This window comes from Pelecanus crispus, chromosome 13 (assembly GCF_030463565.1).
Source record: "Pelecanus crispus isolate bPelCri1 chromosome 13, bPelCri1.pri, whole genome shotgun sequence".
Taxonomy (NCBI): domain Eukaryota; kingdom Metazoa; phylum Chordata; class Aves; order Pelecaniformes; family Pelecanidae; genus Pelecanus; species Pelecanus crispus.
In genome coordinates this window covers 4,890,700-4,911,748 of record NC_134655.1, presented here as the reverse complement: position 1 = coordinate 4,911,748, position 21,049 = coordinate 4,890,700, and the positions used below count along the sequence as shown (strand labels likewise).

Below are 21,049 nucleotides of genomic sequence, written 5' to 3'. Positions count from 1 at the left end.
ACTTTAAAAGCTATTTAGTCAGACAGTTTACATACAAAAGATGACTACTAAAGCAAATTTGGGGAAGAGAGGTGGTTTTTTCATTGCTCTGAATGCTTTTATACGCACAGAGAAACAGCTGCCTAACTGCACTGTTGCCCAGTATTTGCTAATTCAAATCTGGCGTCAACTACAAGGCTGATTAAAGATGAGATAATCAGGTATCACAGATACATTGTTTCTCATTTCTTTACAACTCTCTTTGCAGGATCCTTCTATTCAAGCTCCATTCCCAGACTGACAAGCCAAATTTATTCATCAGCCATTCAAGAGCAGTCCAAATTGTGACTGCTTTCAGTCCTGACAAGGTAATCTGGTCTAAATCAGGCAACACTGGAAGTATTTCTTCCAGCACAGCAACACAATTTAAACACTTTTTTCCAGAAAAGATTAACATTTTCAGATGATTAACAAATTCTATTTGCAAAAGACTCTGAGTCAAACGATTTCCTGGATAAATCCAATCAAATCAGTGGACTTCTGTATGGATAATAAATACGTCTTTTTGCTTCTGACATTGACAGTGGGAATAGGGGTCTCAAAATGACATAGGCCAGGACAAAAACTCATAAAGTAACCCAATATTTCTTTTTTGGTACAAAGGCTGTAAAGATCCCTATGAATTTTTAGGTTGAAACAGTGCTAAGAACTGGTTCAATTACATTGTTCTTGAGTTGTTCTCAATAGATTCCAACTCGGTTCACAAAAGGCTGCATGAAAATCTTCTGACTTCGATGCCTACATCCAACCAGAGACAGAAAGTTAAGCTTTCAGTTTAGGGTCCAGCCCCAAACCCAGTCAGGGGAGGCAGATTTGAGCATCCCTCTCTCACGGTGCCAAATGACAGAGTGATTCTGGTTTGACCTCCCATTTCTACCCCCTTTCATTCCGCCCTCAACCCTACTTTTCATGATTTCATTATTCTGACTTGTGAGAAGAAAGAACAATCCTAATCTCAAATTCCACCTAGTTGGGGGCTGCTAACAGGTATCAGCTCTAGCATCAAGAAACAAGCAAGGCTCATGCGGAAAGTGGGATGTAACAGGGAATGAGAGGGAACACAACCCCCAGGGTATCTAATCTACTTACATATTGATATGCTATGCAAATTCTGAAGGAAACATCAGAACATTTTCTACTTTGATGTAAGAGAACAAAAGGTCAGTCCTCAATTCATTACTTTTATCTTGATGCAAGGCATTCACTGATAGCAAAATTAATTTAAAAATGGCTATATTCATGATAACATATCTACAGAGTTGCAATAACAATTCCTTCCTTGCACAAAGCCAGAGTGTGCTCTATTTTCATCTATGACAGCAATTAGTCTTTATAGTCAGCACTAGCTTTAAGAACAGAGGTTCAAAACTAAAATACCCATGATCCAATTTATGCTTCGAATGGATACGAGCACCTAATACCATGATTGTGAGATGCAACACACGCATTGCTGCCTGCACTTGAGGACACTTTGACAGGGCATGCTTTTGATAAAGTAGAAGTTAAATGGTAGGGAGACAAAATAAAAATTCCAGTTCTGATCTTCTGCAATCCTACGTGAGCCTGATGCTGAATGCTTTATAAAACAAGAAGTTGAGGTCCATCTCTGAGACATTTCCTCCTCAGACACAGTACAATGACATTTTTCAGAAAGTTAACAATTTGGGGTAGCAACTGGCATGGAAAGGGAAGTTTAATTAATACTGTTGTATTCACATCACATGGCTTTAAGGAGTGTCTGATGTGAGTTTTCCAAAACAGCTCTGTACAATAGCATATTCTGTATCTGGCATTATTAGCTAGCAGTAGAATACTCAAACAATGGATCTTTCATGTGAGGATGACTGAAAAGCAAATAGGACTGTTTCCTTGTGTGTTTTGCAAAATGATGTAAGCAAGGCTTAGTGTAAAAATTATATAAGCAAAACTTAGTGTTCCACAGCTATGTAATATCCTACATTATCACCGTTTGCACAATAACATCCCAGTATCAAGGAAATTAAACAATTATGAAACCATCATGTCAGGCATAAAAGCAAAATATGGGAAATTCCAATATTTTTGAGTAATCTCATAATGCCAGGTAAAATCAGTCTAGCTTTTTATAAAATACTGGGTTGGACTTTTCCAAAGCAAGACTGTTTCACCCTGTATTACTGCACGTGGCATGAACTCCAGCAAAATTCCTCAGTGGCGTCTTTGACATGGTAACTTCAGTAGGTCACAGTCTCTTTTTAAACGTCTTTCCTCATTTCACGATAAGGCCTTTCAGTCTGGGCAGTATCAGAAATGATTATTTCTTCCACCCACACACATTTCTTTACTATTAGATGAAACTTACTACATCAAAGGGCCTTTTAATGTATACAAATTATTTCCTAGTATGGAGGGAATGATGCATTTGCAAGTTTTCTTACACATCTCCATGGAGGTGCAAACTGAACTGGCTAATGACTGACTTGCACTTTCCCACATATTTTGTCTATAGATACTCTTCTACAAAGGATCATTCATTGTTAGCAAAGCTTTGATGTAGCATTCTTAATAAACTGGCTTCTGATGCACTCTGCAGAATATCTAGAGCTCACATCATGCACAGAGCATTTTACTTCTACTTATCTTACCATGCAATTTTAATTTAGTGCATTTTGTAAGAGACAATTTACCAAACAAAGATGTAAGCATTCATAGCTATGAATTAGTAAAGCTTTTAGCATTTAGCATGTGACTTGAATTGGAAAAAAAGCTTATGCAGACTGTTCCAGGGGGACATTAATGCTGGCTGTCTCCTCACCCCATACAACAACCCAGCACGACACTGATGTGAGGTTACATGCCATCCAGCATCTCTGTGCAACCTTCCCAGTGCTATTCTGGCCTAAGTCTCATCTCCCTCTGAGTTTAAGATTCCTCCACCAACTCCTCATACTGCAGTGGTCTCACCACCAAGGTTTCTGAACTCAGAACATCAGTTTACCAGTCCAGAAACCTATGCAACAATATTATGCCTGCAAATATATTACTGATTCTGCCTTATTGATATGGACCAAATTACAAACCTAGAAGCCTAAGTAGACACAGAATGGAAAATACACTGAAAATCAGCAGCGTCAAAGAAAAAAAATACTGTTTATCTTAAATTACATTTAAATGGCTGACATGGAATCAAGATGTTGGGAGTAGCTCTGTGCAGTCATTTTGCTATGAAAACATTTTCCATAAATGTTGAGATACATGACTTTCCATCTAACTCAGTTTGAATGCTGAGAATTAATATAAAACATCATACCTGAAACGTTATCAAACCTGTATTTACCGACTTTATCACTTGTCATTGTGGTATGCTTTAGGTACGTATAACAACATATCAACTGAGCCAAACTGGAATACTTCAGGGAAGGAAACAGCCCAGAGCTGGCTGCACCAGTCATAACTGAACTCCCTATCTGGCTGTCATGACAATGTCTTATTCACCAATACCTGTTCATACATACAATGTACTACAGTTTCTTCTTTAAAAAAAATCTGGAACTCTTCTTATTTCAGTAATACTAGTAGTTCTGAAAACTGATTCAGAAGCTCCGATACCAGTGAGTTACTATTTTCACCTGGACAATGAAGTAGGCTGTGCTTTTTAAAAACCTCATCTTCCTAACTACCTTTGGTGTAAAATGGTTCTCCAGCAATAGTGAGTAGCTCCATCCAGCAGTATTAGTATTTGAGTACTCAACTCAGATATTTGCTGCTTATTATCTGTGTCCTCCCAAGCATGACAACTTGAGAAAGTTGTGACTGCTGCGTGAGGTCTGGCGAGCCCAGAGAACAGTTTCCATTAATTTAGAGAGCAGTCTTTAATCTAATGCAATCTTCTGGGCTGGCTACAAGCACAGCAGTGAGTGCCATTTGACTTGTCGCAGCTTTGCACCTTTTCAAAATAAGAGCAGACCCAGCAACACCTACCTGGAGGGCCAGGAAGACCTGCTTGTCCTGGAAACCCATCCATTCCTGGGTCACCTGGTGGCCCACGAACTCCACTGGCACCTGGATATCCAACGCCAGGAGAACCAGTTTCCCCACGACGGCCCTTGGAGCCAGGTAATCCTGGCAGTCCTTTTTCACCTGGGAAACCTAGCCCACCATCGCCCTGTGCACAGCAAAGACAATTACAGCTGAAAATCAAAGAGATGTAGAAAGCATATACACCACGATCATTTTAACAAGTGCATAAGAGTTTGGTCGGTTCTGTGCAAGGTTCAGATGGGCCTGGGAAGGTACATGGAAACCACTGTAAATCATCCATCATTATTTCAAAATGCAGGAAAGCTCAGTGACTATTAAAAATAATATTTTATGTTGTATTTGCCAAAATGTAAATATTACATATTCTGAAAGACATTCACTTTCTTTTTAATTAAAAAGATTCTGGTGTGATTTTTTCTATTCCAAGATTCGACTCATAATTATGCCCACAGTGTCTTCTACCTTTTAGGACACAACATAAAACAGCATTATTGGAAGTTTATCTTTTGACTGGGTGGCCAGAGGCACAATGAGTGCCAATTATTAATCCTGACCAAGACAACTCTGTGCTCAGGGACTGTGAGCTTTTCATATATTTGGAGACTTACCACAGGGTTAATCAGGACTAGTAAGTCAGGCCTTTCTGTTGTCTTTGCTCCTTATTCCAATTCTAATTATTCCAATTCTGAAGCACTGCTGCTAAATTAATCTGAACTTACTGGAGGGCCTGGTGGGCCTGGCAAGCCTGGAAGTCCATCCCTGCCAGGGGTTCCTGGGATGCCTGAAGGTCCTCTGGGTGCTGTTGCACCACGGTCCCCACGAGCACCTCTGCCTGTTGCATAGGATGAATCCCCTTTTTCTCCCTTAAGGCCTGGAAGACCTTGCTGACCAGCTGAAGCCTACAGACCAAAAGAAAAAAACAGGAATATGAACATGCAGAGAAAAGGCTTTGCTTCTTAAAAAATGTCATATGAGGACAGGACACAATGGAGCTAGAAAGAATCTCCAAAGGGTTTCCTATCGTATACATCACACTAGAAAAAAAAAAAAAAAAAGAGGAGGTTTGATTATTTCCAAATGTTTCAATCGAGTCACTACAGCATTACAGTGGCAAGCCAAACCCTGGCATACAGCACTATAGTGACAGCAATCTTGGATGGCACCTGGGAACATTACATCACTCATGGTATAACAGGGCCCAAGTATTGAATCTTCTTCCCTATTACTTGGTGTGCTGCATTTACTGACACTGATAAAGATTGTCTGAAGACAAAAGACTGGTATCTTTATGGACTATGATTTTCAAAAGTAAATACTGCCAATGAGCAATACTCAGCACTTTGGAAAATTCTGTTTATTATGGTTGCTGTTTCATAAAAAACACAGCTCAACTCTCACTAATGTATTTAGCATACAGCAGTTGAGAAGGAGACTGCATCTATGACACATAGTTTTTATAGCTATGAGCAATGGTGTGGAAAGATCTCACCATTCGATTTTTCAGGTCTTTTCTCCATGCAGATATGTATCTGCTTCCCCAGCCAGCCCTCGCTTAGAAAGAACCATGGGTCTAATCCATGTATGCCTACGGCCAAGAAGCCCTGGGATGAGTAATTGCCACTGTTTTTCTCTTGACTGCTGAACATGCAGTTCTCAGAACTTAAGAACCATTTCTTCTCCTATCTTTTATATGTGATAATTTCTCTGCTTTCAGCTTCTTTTCACAGATCAGTTTCTGGGTTGCTTTTTTTATTTTTAATCCAAACAAGTAGAAGAAATCATGCAAAAAAATGTGTTCTGCTTTCACTACATCAACATCAACAATTGCACATGGGCACTTTTTAAATTCATGACAACCAATATAAACTCTTCCTGCCTTACCGGAGGGCCTCGCAGTCCTGGTGCGCCCACAGTGCCTGGGTCTCCACCAATGCCCTTAATCCCAGGCACACCAGGGCTTCCTGATGGACCTGGTGAACCTGAGATGCCTTTTAGACCAGGTCTTGTAACTCCTCCATCACAAGCACAATCACCTGCCTCTCCTGGAAAATACAGTCAAACACTCCAAACTCAGTTTCATTTCGATAAAGACCTTTTTCAGTTGCAAGAGCCCCAAAAGCACGATTTGATTAAATTACGAGAAAGCCATTCTCATATGGTTTGATTTTGTGCCTACTCTGCTCAGGTGATGTGAGTTTCAAGCAAGTGGAGCTCAGGTTTTGTCCAGGTTAATTTCTATGCCATACCCATCAAATTACCACGTGCAGCATGAGCCTCAGCACTTCTTGACCTCTTCCCAAAGGTTTAGACTCTTCTAAACCGATGGTTTTAGGAGAGTTTTAGGACAGAAGTCTTGTGGGTTTTTTAAAGAGATAGTTATATGTCAGAGAAAGCAAATCCATACTCCCACTCACAGTAGGTTACAATGACCCTCAGCTGGATATCTATATTTCCCTGAATTGTAACTGGCCATGGATCCAAACAATCACAAAACACAGTGATGTCTGCATCATCATTGCTTTTGCCCCTGGTTCTGTCACACACCGAGACCCAAATTCTCATCATTTTTAGCACAGAAGAGAATAAAATTAAGTTTCTCTGTCATTTCCAGCCTATATTGCAAAAAGCAGTGAACAAGATTTTATTTCTAAGTCTCATTATGTCTTTATGGCTTTAAAGTATAACTTACTTAGCTAATTTTCTGGGTATGAGAAGTTTATCTGCTTATTTGCCTGAGCAGAGTAGGAAGTAGGAAATAGGATTTTGCTGGCAGTGCTGGGCACAACTCTCTCTGAATTGAAAAGGCTGTTGGCTCCTTTAATCCATCTCAACCTCCTGTGATTTGTCATAAAGACACTTCCACCTCATCCCTTAGGATATTAACCATGTGTCAATATGTTTCTGCGGCCCAGTGACTGCTAAAAGGCTCTCCCAAAACAAGAGTCAATTACCTTTGTACCCCTTTGGACCCAAAGCTCCAGGCAGACCTCTTTGTCCAGGTTCCCCTGGGGCCCCAATCCTTCCATCCAGGATCGCGTCTGGGGGGAACGAAGGGCCTATATGTGGAAAGAAGGCAAGCAAAAGCCAGGAGAAGGCTAGATTTCCAGCTCATTCATTACTTACAATGTCAGTTATGCAGCTGACAGAAATGGCACTGGATCAAACTGCAGCTGTGGAAGTTACACAAGGAGATGGACCTTGGTATCACACGTTGCAGTTCTCTGCAGTATGTTCGTTTCTACCTTCTCACACAGAAAAGCAAAAGCTCTCACAATGTGGATGCAACAAGGTTTCATTCCTCTCCTGCTCTACCATTGCACTTTTTCAAAGACTCAGCAGTTCGCCAAAGAGCTAACCAAACTGTGAATAGGTTGTATAAAGAAGGGCAAATGACTTAGTTCATGGCATATGTGCCTTTACAGCTCTGGGAGAAGCCGAGACTCATATGGATAGAAGTTGAAGGGACAAATCAATGTATTGGTGATTGTGATGACTGGCAATTGCCCTTTTTGTTGGCACAGAAGCTATCATATATGAGCAGTGTCTCTGCTGCTGCTGGCATGGTAGAGTCATCTCCAGGGCTACCTGCCTTCTGCAGAGCTCCTCGACTTCTCATTAAGTTGCTGCAGCCCAGGAAAGAGACTAAATGGCAAAAAGGTTAAGGGGACTTTCCCTGTCCCTCACTTTATAACTGCAGGATTATTTTCTACACCTCTTTATATGCTGAATAGAATGAGCTGACAGAAACAGCAGTGGAAAGCGATCTAACATAATCTAAAACTACTGTGTCTGAAAACCCTTCCCCTCAGTGACAACAGTAAGGTGGAGTGCTGACCAGCACCCGGTCTGATGTTCCATGGAAACAAACTGCAACCATCAGCTAAAAACAGCTACAAGAGCTTTACAGACTCTGCAGAAAAATGAGCCGGATTTGACTAGCAAACAGTTACTGATAAGAGAGCACTTATTTCTTCTCCACAGAAAATCATTTCATCAGACCGTGCTCATTGGCTCCATCACTGGAGTGTGCACTGTTTTGAAAAGTTGTGTCTCAAAAATAAAACAGGCTGTTTGAACTCAGTTTATGACAGAATGGTAAAACACAAGGTTTGGGTAAAATCAACCCTTTTCATGTCATGCATAATTAATCCAATCAGGGCATCCACACAAATGAACATGTAAAAATAAAATCACATTTCCTTAGGTCCGAAAACTGTCTCTTCAGGCATCCTATCTGATTCCTGGTACCCAAAACACCTACTCACAAGACTAGACATTTACCCTGGGTGCTCATAAGGTCATGGTCTATTCTTTAACTAAGCCAGTAGGAGACTAGCCTAGAAATTCAAAGTCCTCTGTGTCATAAATTGTGTCTATGCAACCTTGTGCTTCAGTCTCTCAGGCCACCACTCTAACAATAATTAGCTGTATTTTCTGACTTCAGAGGGGTGGCTGAAGGTTGTGAGTTACAATCACAATGAGGTGTCAACCAAACATTTAAGATTTACAGATGAATAATCCTCACTGGCAAAGAAATAAATATATTAATGATTATTTGTCTTATTTCACTCTGAATCCAATATAAAAATAGATGTAAAAAAAAAATATATACATACGTGGTGAACCAGGCAATCCTGGTGCTCCTGGCAGACCCGGTACACCATCTCTGCCGGGAGTGCCTGGTAATCCAATCGTTGCTCTTCCTGGTTCTCCCACTTCACCCTTCACACCTGGAATACCTGGAGACCCTCCAGGGCCCATTCCATCTAGACAACAATAACACAATGAGCAGCCATCCAGCAGCAAACACATTCTAGTATTTTTAATGTTATGAAAACTATTGTGGTGCCCTGAACTGCCACCATGTTAGCATAGAACAATTTATAATTGCACACAGAGGAAAACTTACTAAATGGAGGCACCAACTGGCTCCCATTTACAGACTCCTTTGGTCATCCAAAATACTTCACAGGCCTGCATTTAAATCCCACTGATCAGTTAGACAATTAACTATGTAAGACTGTGGTTTATTTATTTTCTCATTTCCTTTGAGTGAGATAACTTCCTTAGTAGTTCCTAGTCTCCGGGTCATTGCAGGCCAGGACTTCACAGATGACATTCAAGTGAAATCTTGGATGGGACAAATGGGTTCCAGCTACAGTGGGTTTATCTAGCCAATCTGTTAGCTCTCTATTGCAAATATGAAGTCATTAAATTTTTTTTTTCCAAAAACATTTGCTATTATTTAAAATGTAGGAAAGCTTCTGCCAATCAACTCATTTGAAATGGAAATCAAACCACCAACCTCCTGTGTACACTTCTACATCAAATATTTACACCTGAAGACTTACCTGGGCTGTAAGCATTGTGGGACTAATTCTGCTCCCATCCAAGTCAACTTGGTTTCCCTGTATATCATCCCTGCCTCCTATGTCTCATACATCAGTCTGCAAATCAGCCAGCTGAAGGAGCAGGGAGACGCTTGCTCCAATACCTTCACCATCTCCAGACCACTACCCAGAGTCTTCTCAGCAACAAACACAGAAAACAGCCTGCCAAGGGCACTGTTAGCTGCTGCTTTACCTCTCTCCAGGCCTGGAAACCCTGGGGCTCCTGGAAGGCCTGGTAAACCACTGATCCCTTCATCTCCTGGAGGACCAGGTATTCCTGGGTTTCCAGGGTCACCTGGGGCACCTATTAGACAAATACAGAAATACAAGGAGGAAAATCTCATGAGAATTTCTGCTGAAAGACTCCGGTCAGTCAACGATGTCAGGCCACCGATCTCATTGACAGCAAAGGTTGCAAAGCCATTAGCAGTAAGCCTGTTAGTCAAAGTTAACAATAATGGGAAAATTCCTCCTGACCTGTTAGAGGTTGTTTCAAACTTGACTGCATGTGAAGGAGGAAGAGCAGGACAGATCATACAATTTGTCCCCTTACCTTTATAGCTTCAGAGACTGTTCCCATCCAGGCCTCATTCAGCTGTGGCGTTAATTAAGCTCATTTTCTCAACAATATTCTTACCACATTGAACAACAAATAATAGCAGAATGACATTCAGAGTACCCATTTCCAAGCAACACAAGGAATCCATTTTTCCTTATTATACTGAAGACACACACGCAGGTAGACACACACCACTTCCCCATGCTCACACACAGTAAGCCTCCCAGGCACTAAATTTCATTCTGCCTTGAAACATATCATTCTGCAATGTGGGGATGAAAGGTTTATTGTAAACTCTGAAGTTATAAACATGGGACCAAACGTATCTGTATGCCAGCAATACAGAAATTAAAAGAAAAATAACAAGGGATGCGTTAGACCCAATGCACAATGTAGGAAAGTGGTAAAATATAGTAAGAAGGGAAGTTGGATCAGAAAAAGTGCTTTAGAGAGTTCCAAAACAAAATGGAAATGTGTACCTGAAATGACTACACCTTCCCTGTCAATAACGATAGGAGGGCCTGGGGGACCGATGTCACCTAATTCACCCTGTAGAAAAAAACAGATTTATGCCCCATTCAGATGGGTGATGGAGGGGAAGACTGCTTGTCAGGAAACAGACTGTATTATGGTAGTAATGTCTGTGGTCATTCACTGACTAACCACCATTCTTTGTCTTGGTGAAGAATTAATTTACTTTGTTCTTCTGCTATTCACAATCATCTGCTGTCCTGACTTACCTGCTTCCTGTCTGATGAAACTGATGGCTGCTTCACATAAAGTGTTTGCTACTACCCAGCTATCCTCTGAAGGCATCCTGTTACCTCAATAGGAAGCACGGACATGTATATACCATGTGTACTGGAGACCAGTTATCATATCAGCATATTGACTGATATCAGGCAGATCATATTTGTTCACCTCATGGTAAAAACGAGAGAGCTGCTAGGAACATACCCATTTTTAAAAGCATTCATCACTGCAGTTATCTGTTGCCTTGGAATCTTGAATTGCAATAATAGGAGCTTCAGGGAAAATGGATTCCTCCATAAAATCACCCAGGTAGAACAAGCACGTTGTGACAAACTGCAGTATCATTCCCTCCTCTCACTTTAACGCAGTATCAAATCCTCTTTGAAAGAGCAAGTGCAAAATCTGACTGTTGTCCAAACTGCCATCATGTTTATGATATAAACACCATGCAGTGAGCCAAGGCAGCGCACACTTTGTTGCTTCTTCCAGTAATACTCCTCTGTGTATAAAGCTGTACGACTACTTCTTTCACGTGCTCTGCACAAAAAAGCCCTTCAGTACTTGCATTTCACATGCCTGCCAACCGTATACCAATCTTGGTGGCAGATTAGTGTTTCTCACAGCAAACTACTATCCAACCATTTTCCACTCAGTTTCCAGATGTCTGACTCCCCAAGTTGTGAGATACCCAGAAAATGTCTGCTATGCGTTGCCTATCTTCAGTATGAGAAATTGAACACATTCTTTTCAGGCTTGTGAATACTTGTAGGTCTGCGATCTAAGACTTCAGATAGCCTTGGCAACTATCTTAACATCCACTTACTTCCGTCTAATCTCGCCTCAATTGTCCAGTAAATATGGCATTGGTATAAGGATAAAAGAGACCAGAGAGATTACACCTACAATTATAAGTCATGAAGTTACATGAAGGAACATTGTAAAGGTATTAAAATAGCCAAGTGTTCATAGTTCAGCAGCCATTCATTTTTATCCTTAACAATAAAGTAAACGAGGAACTGAAACATACTGAAAATTACAGCGATACAGAGGTAAAGAAGAGATTTGATTGGGGCAATGATACTTATTTATTCATTAAAATATTTTTTAAAAAGCAATGCTTTAGTATTTTCATGTGGTTACCTTCGTGCCTTCAACTCCACCCAGTCCTGGATAGCCTGGAATACCTGGATGACCCTGCAAAGTCACATTGTGGGGGATATTGTTACACAGTGAGACAATAAGACAGTGGCATTATTTGTTAGCTGAGACATCTGCAGTGCCTGGATTTGAATCACAAACCCAATTCATTGTCCTACCAAACATTTGCAGAAGAAATAAAGAAAGAGAAAACTGATGGCATCAGTTTCTCAGCACTCACAAAATACCTGAGCTCCTTTAGGTCTCCTTGTGCTGTAAAGATGGTGAGAACTTGTGAGCAGGCATCAGGGTGTCCAAATCAGGAGGACACCTTGGAATTCTCACAGAACTGTAGAAATGCTTGCGGAGCGAGGAGTCTAGAACATTATTTTCCTTGTCCCCCACACTTTCCCCCTCCAACAAATTATTGGCACCAAAACATTTAAAGTGACAGTGGGAGATCCAGCTCTCCAGCTTTCCATTTCCTGGTAGCATTCTCAGGAACACCAAAATTCCCCTTCTGGGTGTGTGACTGGAAATCTACACAGAAGTGATCTACTGTCCTCTATCGGGTAACATATTCAACCTGGCCTGGTATGGATTGCAAATCCCACTGCCACTGCAGACAAAATGGGATATTCCAAGAGCTCTGGAGAAGGGAACCTTAACTTCAAACCTTGCCTGTGGTTCTGAAATCTTGGACAGCTGTAGGCCCCAATATAGCCCATACAGAGTATTGCTGAGAAACTTGTCATGAAGGGCTTGGTTTTAATCATATAATTTTAACATATAGATATGGATTCTATTGGAGATACCATCAGCTTCAGTGTATCTTTAAAAGGACATACATAAACCAAAATATACAAGAAAGTGAATTCCAGGCTGCAAAATGAAAATTGTATTTCTGAAAGTTGCTTTCTTGAACAACTTCCACTGCCGTATCTGCAAGTGGAAGTGCTTTAACACGTTTTCAAGCCACTCGATCACCTGGCCATTTCCACCCCCAAAAGGGGAAAAAGGGGAGAGTTGATTGTTCCAGGAGGGAATGTACAATTTCCAATCTGTGGAGGTGTTTCTCTGAATACGTAGGGATAACTAGAGAGACAGTTAAACAGATCTAGAGTTTTATGTGGACTTCCTCGTTAGCTCTCACTAGTTTAATAAGGCAGGTGCGTTCATCCACCAGAGAACTTGGGGCCACTGGATAAGGAAGTAGATCTTAAGCAGTTAGGTGGCTTCTGTAATTGTAAGTCCAGTAAAAAATGAAAGAAATTTCACCTTTCTCCCTGGAATCCCATCAGATCCATCCAGTCCCAAAAGACCCTAGAACAGCAAAAAACCCATTAACTTTCAGAGGCTCCATCTCAGTCTGGTCTTATTATATCAGGCTCCAAATATCTCAGCACCGAAGAATGAAAAGGTACAACTTTCCAAAGGAGAAGCTACCGCTGATTTTCCATATCTCCCAAATATTAATGATCATAATTGAAAGAATTCAGCAGAATAACTGAAAAAGGAAGTCTTATCTTCTTTAGCCATTGTCTTTCTAATTGGTGGTTCAAGTTAAGTAAGTCATGGTGTCTCAGCTTACTAGGAAGTTAGGTAGGTAGTTTGTAGCTATAAAGCCATCAAAATTAATGTAATCAAGACTTTCTATCTTGACAATCTATTCTGCACATGCAGAACAGAATGCCTTGGTCTTCCTGTTGTGTATAAGCATGACTCTGCAGGGTCATGGTGCTTTGAAGAATCTATGGCTGGCGTGCAACTGAGCATGCTCTTAACTCCCACATTCATTGACTAGTTCAACCAACATCTACTGCCAGCTTGCCCATTTCTTCCCCAAATATCTATCTTTGTTCTCTCATAGCTGGTTCTGGCACTGGTTAAGTGCTCCCTAAAGTCCCTGCAAGGCCTCTTTATTATCTTAATTTGGACCTTCTGCAAGCTTCCTTTTCTGTGAAGCTTTCCAAAAACCTGCAAAAACACAGGCCCTGCAGTATCAAGACCTCAAATAAACATTTCTATATGATTTTCTTGGACTGCCTTGTCTGTATACATCTTTCAACTCACCTTTAATCTGAGACTTTACTGAGATAAGAAGTATCTATTGGTTCTGTTGTTGTATGGCACTGGCTACTATGACCCAGTCCTATGTCTGAGACTCCTATATACTTTGGGAATGCTTCTGTTGATGAAAGGCCCACTTCAAGTGTTTGAGAACAGGCTTTTAAGGACTTTGTAAAGTTACCTACCCTGCCACCTGGTAAGCCAGGCACACCTTTTTCTCCTTTTTCTCCAACACCTCCAAAGCCCTGAGGAAAAATGTCAACATTAAATCTGTCATCTGTTTGGAATTGAATAGTGCAGCCCTAAGACAAAATGAGCACAAACCTATCTATTAATATAAACAGCGCAACAGAGAGACAAGGGGAACTGACTGTTTCTGCTGGGACTTTTTTGCCCCAGAAAGAAAACCTGTATCAACCAGACTTGGCAGTATGCGCAGTACATTATCTTCTTCATTTCCCATGACTTCCATCCATTTAAACCATGGCACATCTCTCAGTAGCAAATGCAAGTAACCCCATGCTATAATCAGCATTCTATATTTAGAAATTATTTCAAATCTCAGTTCTTAACAGCAGTGGCTAAAGGGAGCGCTCAGAGCACCCTTTCTCATTTCTAAAGCCTAAGAATGACACAAAACTAGCATTTTCACGCTCAACATTTGGAAATGTTTGGTGGTTTTCCCAGCCAGCAAGAAGTATCAAATCCAGAGATAGAACACCAGGATTTAATTTCGGTGAGAGTTACAGTAGTTAAGCAATTTTCAGCTTAAATCTTGAAATATCTTATGGTTGTGGTTAAGTTCACACATATGTTCAACGCCACAAGCTTCAATGGGCCTCTTGTGATGCATAAAGCTAAACATGCGCATAATGGAACACGTCCAGAAAGGCTAATAACAAACTGTGCTTCATGTACAGGTTTTTTTTGCACGTCTTTCTACTAAGAACATCTGCACGTTGAAGAAACTGCCAAACAATTTATCTTCTTAGTCAGAAGTTCCACCAAATATTTATTCCCTAAACTTATCAAAATAACCTGTGTTTATAAACAGTTATAAGCTGGGAAATAGCTCTCTGGAATCCAGGGATAAATTATTGTTCTTGATTCATACAGAGAAGATGCTACACATTCCTGAGCTTACGAGCACTAACGTTAAACAGCTCATTTTAAAACTGGATATATACATAGACATACAGAAAGATCTGCATGTGCTTTACAACTTTAAAGTAAAACAACAAAAATATGTTTAGACATAATTAATGGGAAAAAAAAAGGATTTTTTTAAAAATATGTCTAGGTCTCTCTGGGACATCAAGAAACACTGCCATCAAGTGGCCATGTAAAGGGTATGTCTGCTTGCAGGTCTGCAAACTGCAGGTTGTATGTACTGAAATGATGGCTGCTTTGTAACATTTGTAGTAGGACAGCATTATCTTCTTCGTGTGTCCAGGACAAAAAACTATCACATTACAGTTACACGCTTCAAAAAGTCTTGTGGGCATTTTTATCAGATTTTCAAAGTACTCTGGTGCCTAGAAACTCCTGTGGAGACCTTGTGAGCTATTCAGAGGGTGTTGAACCTTCTAACCCATATTAGGCATATATTCAAAACTCTCCTCTGTCCTTACCGGCATGCCAGGCAATCCTTTGTCTCCAGGCAGTCCTTGAGGGCCTGGCTCACCCTGACAAGGGGAAGAGGTGAACACAATAAATCACTGTGCCTGTGAAAGCAAGACTTTCCCCAGTTCACCCATGATGCTCCTGACATAAGACCTTGTAATTTGTTTGTCAGCAAGTGTACTTGATTTGTGTCATCATGTGCCAGATACAGTGTCTGTCAGCACAGTGCCAGTGCATGCAGCAGATTGTCTGTGACCACTTCCCATGGCTTCAAAGACCACTACTTGGGAACTGGTTTTCTACTGTCCTCCACTGCTACAAGTCAAACTAGAAGCATTTCATATAATCATCTAGGGAATTGGAACATGCGCAGTACTTCATGGAAAGCAGCAAAATAACACATGATGAGATAGCATAATGTCTTCACAATCCTGCTTACAAATTCAAGAGTGAGCCAAAAGTAATGGAGTCCATTTGAATCTCACCTCATGCTAATGTAACTCCACCAAGTAAGACAGCATGTCTCACGACTTATGCAGGGGCTTAGGCAAGCTCAGATTGGGCTCCCAAACCAGCCTGTATAAGTCCCAGCTTAATTCAGTATACCTAAATTTCATGTGTGTAGAGAATCTTTAACTCAAGATTCATGCAGCTTTTATAAAAACACTGATGAGCTAAGTATGTATCTCAGTAAATGCCAGGATAACAAAGTAAAGGAGAGAAATCTGATTGTTTCAGAGTAGTGTGTATCATAGCCAAAGCAAAAGAGCTGGGCCTTTTTATTTATTTTTCTGAATAGATTTGGGTTTTTTGCTTCACTTGACACAATTTCACAGGTCCAACAGAAACAAACTACAGTTCATTTATCTTTAGGATTAATGATGAAAACCTTTAAATAGCTTTCAGATTTCTCCTTCTGAGAGGTATGCATTCTCCAGTGGCCCACAATGCTCTGAGCCAAGAATATTTTTATTAAATAGCCATCTGGCAGATTAAACTAGTACAGAAAATTATTTTGATTTGGAAATACAACAGACCTCACTGTCCAGTAATTTCATTCAGCCTTAAATGAAGGAGCATGGGAAGGGTTTGTAAACTGAATTTACAGACCTTTTCTCCTTGCTTCCCTTTCGGAAATCCCATGAATTCCAGTATTCCAGTGGATGGTGGGGGACCTGGAGGGCCAGGCAGCCCTACATCACCCTGTTGGCAAAAGAGGAAGCTATTAACATAGGCAGAACATGTTTGATTTCCTATGAAAGTGGCCTGCAAATCAGAAAAAAGCCACTCTAATTATATCGCACGTATATAATATTTCTGTGCCTTAATGCTGGCACAGGAGTTTGGTCATGGAAGTCAAAAGATCAGACCGAAAATTAAGATGAACAAAATGCATTAAATCTGTTTCAGAAGAGTTGTGGATATAAAACATGGCAAGGGAAAAAAAAAAGGCTCAGCTTTTGAATCAACAGGAAAACATTTCAGAAAAACTTTGGGGAGAAATATGAAAGGACAGAACACAAGAAACAATTAGAAATGTGGAATGCTGTGAACCAATTTCAACAGCAGCAGAATCAAGTCCCAAATTCAGAACTTTGAGAAGCCCCATTATGCCAGTGTAAATTCTCACACAGACTGCAGGACAACCATTTAGGATAGTGAGACTACAAATTACATATCGGTTGACCCAAAGAATATTATGAAAGCCAAAAAGAATGAAGTCAGTAGAATAAATCAGTACAAGAGGTGAGGGTCGTCCAAAGAAACTGAAAGACAGAGATTCAAAAGATGTCTAAGGACCTCATGTCTCGATAACCATGAAAATACTGCGCTGAATTGAGATTTTCCCCTTCCCCCTCTTCATCCAGAAAAAGTTCCCGTCTTTTTTTTTTAAAAAAACAGATAAGGAACCAGCAAAACTCTTTAGTATTTGGACTGTCAATCAGTCCAAGAGAAGAAAAGAAAAAGGAAAAGAAGAAAATGCTAGAATCTAGCCACTTCTAGAGGATCAAGCTATAATGGAACACTAGAGTATTATTTCATGCTCTTTCCATTAACAGAACAAGTTTCACCTACTTTTTCTCCTTTCTCTCCTTGAAAGCCTAATCCCATGTTACCCTAGGAGAGAAAAAAACCAGTGTTGAATGAATAATAAAACAACAGCAACAACAGCATCGCTATCATCTAGGCCCACAGCACTGTTAAAAAAGCCAACAAAAAGGTGCAGAATGAAGGCAGGAAAGGTAGGTACTTACTTTTGGACCTGGTGGCCCAGGGGGACCCACTGGACCCTAAATGGGAACAAGATCGAGATTTTATTTCTTTTGACTTAATTAGGATGCACACAATTGGAGCAATGCTGGGATCTGCAGCGGTACCTGAGCTTTCACCTCTTGTCCCCAAAGCAAAAGTAACTGATACACATGATCTTCAAGTCTTCACATCTATAATAGCGTAACCCTTTGGTACTGTGGTTAATTAAGAGCAAACTTCAATTTACAAGCAACAAACACACAGTTAATTTTTGCCTCTGCCCAACAGAAACTCTCTTGCAGTATCTTGAAAAAGCAACTCTTTAGCGATTTCATGACGACAAAGGCTCCAAACATGCAGAGGTCAGCATATTCCCTCCAGTCCTGAGACGAGGAAGTGCTCAGAACGGTGTAACGTAGTGTTTGTAGACAGCACTCATTCATGACTGCTGCTCTGAACACTGCTCCAGAGAGGAGCCTTCCCTCTTGTGATTAAACTAAGTTCAAGTATTCTATGCTTGAAGTCAGCTGTGCTCTGTCCTTTTAGACGCACACACAGTTTTGCTCATTGTCACGACACAAATACAGACAAGGAGGGAAAACTGCCAACCTTTTGACCTGTTCTATTGACAAGTGCAAGAGTTGAGGTCTCTTACCTGCAAACCTGGTAACCCTATAGGGCCTGCAGAACCTATCGGACCTGGAAGACCTTTTGGGCCCTAGAAGAACAACACAGGACAAATACAGAATGTGTAGCACTTAGCCCATCAAACCAAAGACAAAGTGAGTCTCAGGAAACGTTAAGTAATATCCCCTAATTAAGTATGCCAATTTAAATACTATAACAATCCATTTCATAGTATTAGATGTATTTCAAAAATCAAAGTTACAGAGTTCAATAGTAGAAGGGAGTTTGATTTGAAGAAGGAAAAACAGAATAGATAATAGCAAAAAAATTACTTCCTCTACCATAACGTGGATCCACTCATACCATTACAAAGCTGGAACTGCTCATTCTACTTGTATCACACATGTAAATACATGGCCCACTAATTTGAAAAGTGTTGTTGAGAACTAATACAAGAAAAATTACCTATTTAATATTTTTTAAAATCATTATTCCCCAAGTTAAATAACTTACAGAAATTCCATCCAATCCAGGAAGACCATTTTCTCCCTAAAATGCATGAGTAAAAATTACACTATGTTATTGCAACAAACGATAAGGAACATTAAGTTCTGTATAAACAGAAATATTTGCCGTTAGTTAATATTAGATCAAGTGTAAATGGGAGAATATTTTGACACCTGTGCTTCCATATGTAAATTGGGTAATGGAGAGATTCAAAAACTCTGGAGAAATTACAACCATTTTATTTATGGGTAACACGAGAAACTAAAGTGGTATGAAAAAATTTTTGTATTAATTGTAAAAACACTGGAAAAGACACTATAAAAACTTTCATTACAAAACCACTATAAAATATTTAAAAGCATATCATATCAAATTTCTGTATTTCCCATAAATACTGAAGTAAATAAAGGTCTATTTAACTTTTACCAACTTATGAGTGTGTATAATGTGGGTAGAATTTTAGAAATGTTCTTAATTTTGACCAACAAAGTCAGTGTGAGGGGCCTTACATGACAGAATAAATTTCTTCATATTTTCAATATTTAATGAAGCATAAGGCTGCTAAATATTGCTGAATTCAGTACCACAAGAGGTACTGAATCCTTTGTAGATTTATTCCAAACCTAGAACTTCTGGTAAAAATCAAAACCATGGTAAGCTGGTGAGTGTTTGTTTCAAGGCAACAAAGAACCAAATCTTTTACATGAGCCTATTCACTGTTCTGAACAATAAACTGAAAGTCTATCCATAGATTGTATTTTCTGTACAGGAAATAAAATTATAGACTAGATATAGACATTTCAGGGTGAGGTCATTATTAAATAGAGAGAGTAAAATCCTGACTTCACAGTGGCAAAGGATGGAATACATGAGTGGGATATGATATTCACGTATTTAAACCCAGAATATGACTGACTACTTACTAGTACCTCCCAGTACAAAAATACTGGGAGGCAGCTGGGATCTCACAGTAGAAATCTTAACATGCACTTGTGAGTTTCCTGAGCTGTTGCTTCAACAGAGCTGGCACATGCAAGGACGTCAGTAACAGGAAAGTTCTGAGTGAAGGTGAAGGGCCCCTCCTTTGCTACATCTGCATCTAGAAACACATATGCTACCTCACGTAAGTCAGGATAACCTTACAAGAAATTCCTCACATCCATGGTTTCACACCACAAACAAACGGTGCTAGCTCTCCAGAGACAAGTGAAGGACCAGCCACTATGCTGAACAGTAACAGAATGAGCAATGTCCCAGCATCCCGGTATGGGATGAACAAGATCTCTGCGAAGACCACGCAATTCCAAGTTCTAAGAGTATTCTGTGCTGTCATTAATGAAGTTATTATAAGGCCTTTTTCACAGCTCTGCATTCAGACATACCCAGGATACCCACATCTAACATCATGAGCAATCTAACGTGCAGCATCAACCCTGAAATCTTTAGGACACCAAAGTGTTTCTTGTACTGCATTTCCTCCTATGTGATGACAAGCCTTACCTTCATTCCTTTAAGACTGCCTTGAGCAAAAACAGGTTCTCCTTTAAGGCCTTTTGGGCCAGGATGACCCTGATTTAAAAAAAAAAAAAAAAAGTAAAAAATAAATTTCTGGAAAAAATACTGATTTAGTTTTGAAAGAATTTATATTCAGCATAACGAACAAGGCAAACAAACTCCTGGCTCCAGTACACTGCAAAAGTACCACTGCAGCTTTGTCAGAGAAGCTGTGGTATTATAAGAACTTAAGACTTCCTGCAGCTTTAGAAAAACAAGGTTCTGCAAACATTTTCTCCGGTATTTTCCTGCTTATATTAGATTTCCCTTTTATTTTAGCCTTCGACAACTTTTAAGATCCTATTTGAATCTGTTTGACATAATGTAACCCTCCTGTTCGTATACATATCAATGCCATCCAGAGGGACCTTGACAGGCTTGAGAGGTGGACCCGTGCGAACCTCATGAAGTTCAACAAGGCCAAGTGCAAGGTCCTGTGCATGGGTCGGGGCAATCCCAAGCACAAATACAGGCTGGGTTTGGATTGAGAGCAGCCATGAGGAGAAGGACTTGGGGG

General features: G+C 40.2%; 1 protein-coding gene across 1 annotated transcript in view; it reads right to left on the bottom strand.

Moving 5' to 3' along the window:
* Window positions 1-21,049, bottom strand: part of COL4A6 (collagen type IV alpha 6 chain) — a 138,333-nt gene that overhangs the window by 20,087 nt on the left and 97,197 nt on the right. The window contains exons 7-23 of the mRNA XM_075720777.1: window positions 20,479-20,547; window positions 18,985-19,020; window positions 18,500-18,562; window positions 17,847-17,882; window positions 17,668-17,709; window positions 16,702-16,794; window positions 15,600-15,653; window positions 14,154-14,213; window positions 13,177-13,221; window positions 11,902-11,955; window positions 10,488-10,557; window positions 9,643-9,753; window positions 8,676-8,825; window positions 7,011-7,115; window positions 5,941-6,101; window positions 4,779-4,958; window positions 4,000-4,183 (exon numbers count right to left, since the gene is read on the bottom strand). Coding sequence (XP_075576892.1) covers window positions 4,000-4,183; window positions 4,779-4,958; window positions 5,941-6,101; window positions 7,011-7,115; window positions 8,676-8,825; window positions 9,643-9,753; window positions 10,488-10,557; window positions 11,902-11,955; window positions 13,177-13,221; window positions 14,154-14,213; window positions 15,600-15,653; window positions 16,702-16,794; window positions 17,668-17,709; window positions 17,847-17,882; window positions 18,500-18,562; window positions 18,985-19,020; window positions 20,479-20,547 — 1,513 coding nt within the window. The remainder of the gene's footprint in view (window positions 1-3,999; window positions 4,184-4,778; window positions 4,959-5,940; window positions 6,102-7,010; window positions 7,116-8,675; window positions 8,826-9,642; window positions 9,754-10,487; window positions 10,558-11,901; window positions 11,956-13,176; window positions 13,222-14,153; window positions 14,214-15,599; window positions 15,654-16,701; window positions 16,795-17,667; window positions 17,710-17,846; window positions 17,883-18,499; window positions 18,563-18,984; window positions 19,021-20,478; window positions 20,548-21,049) is intronic.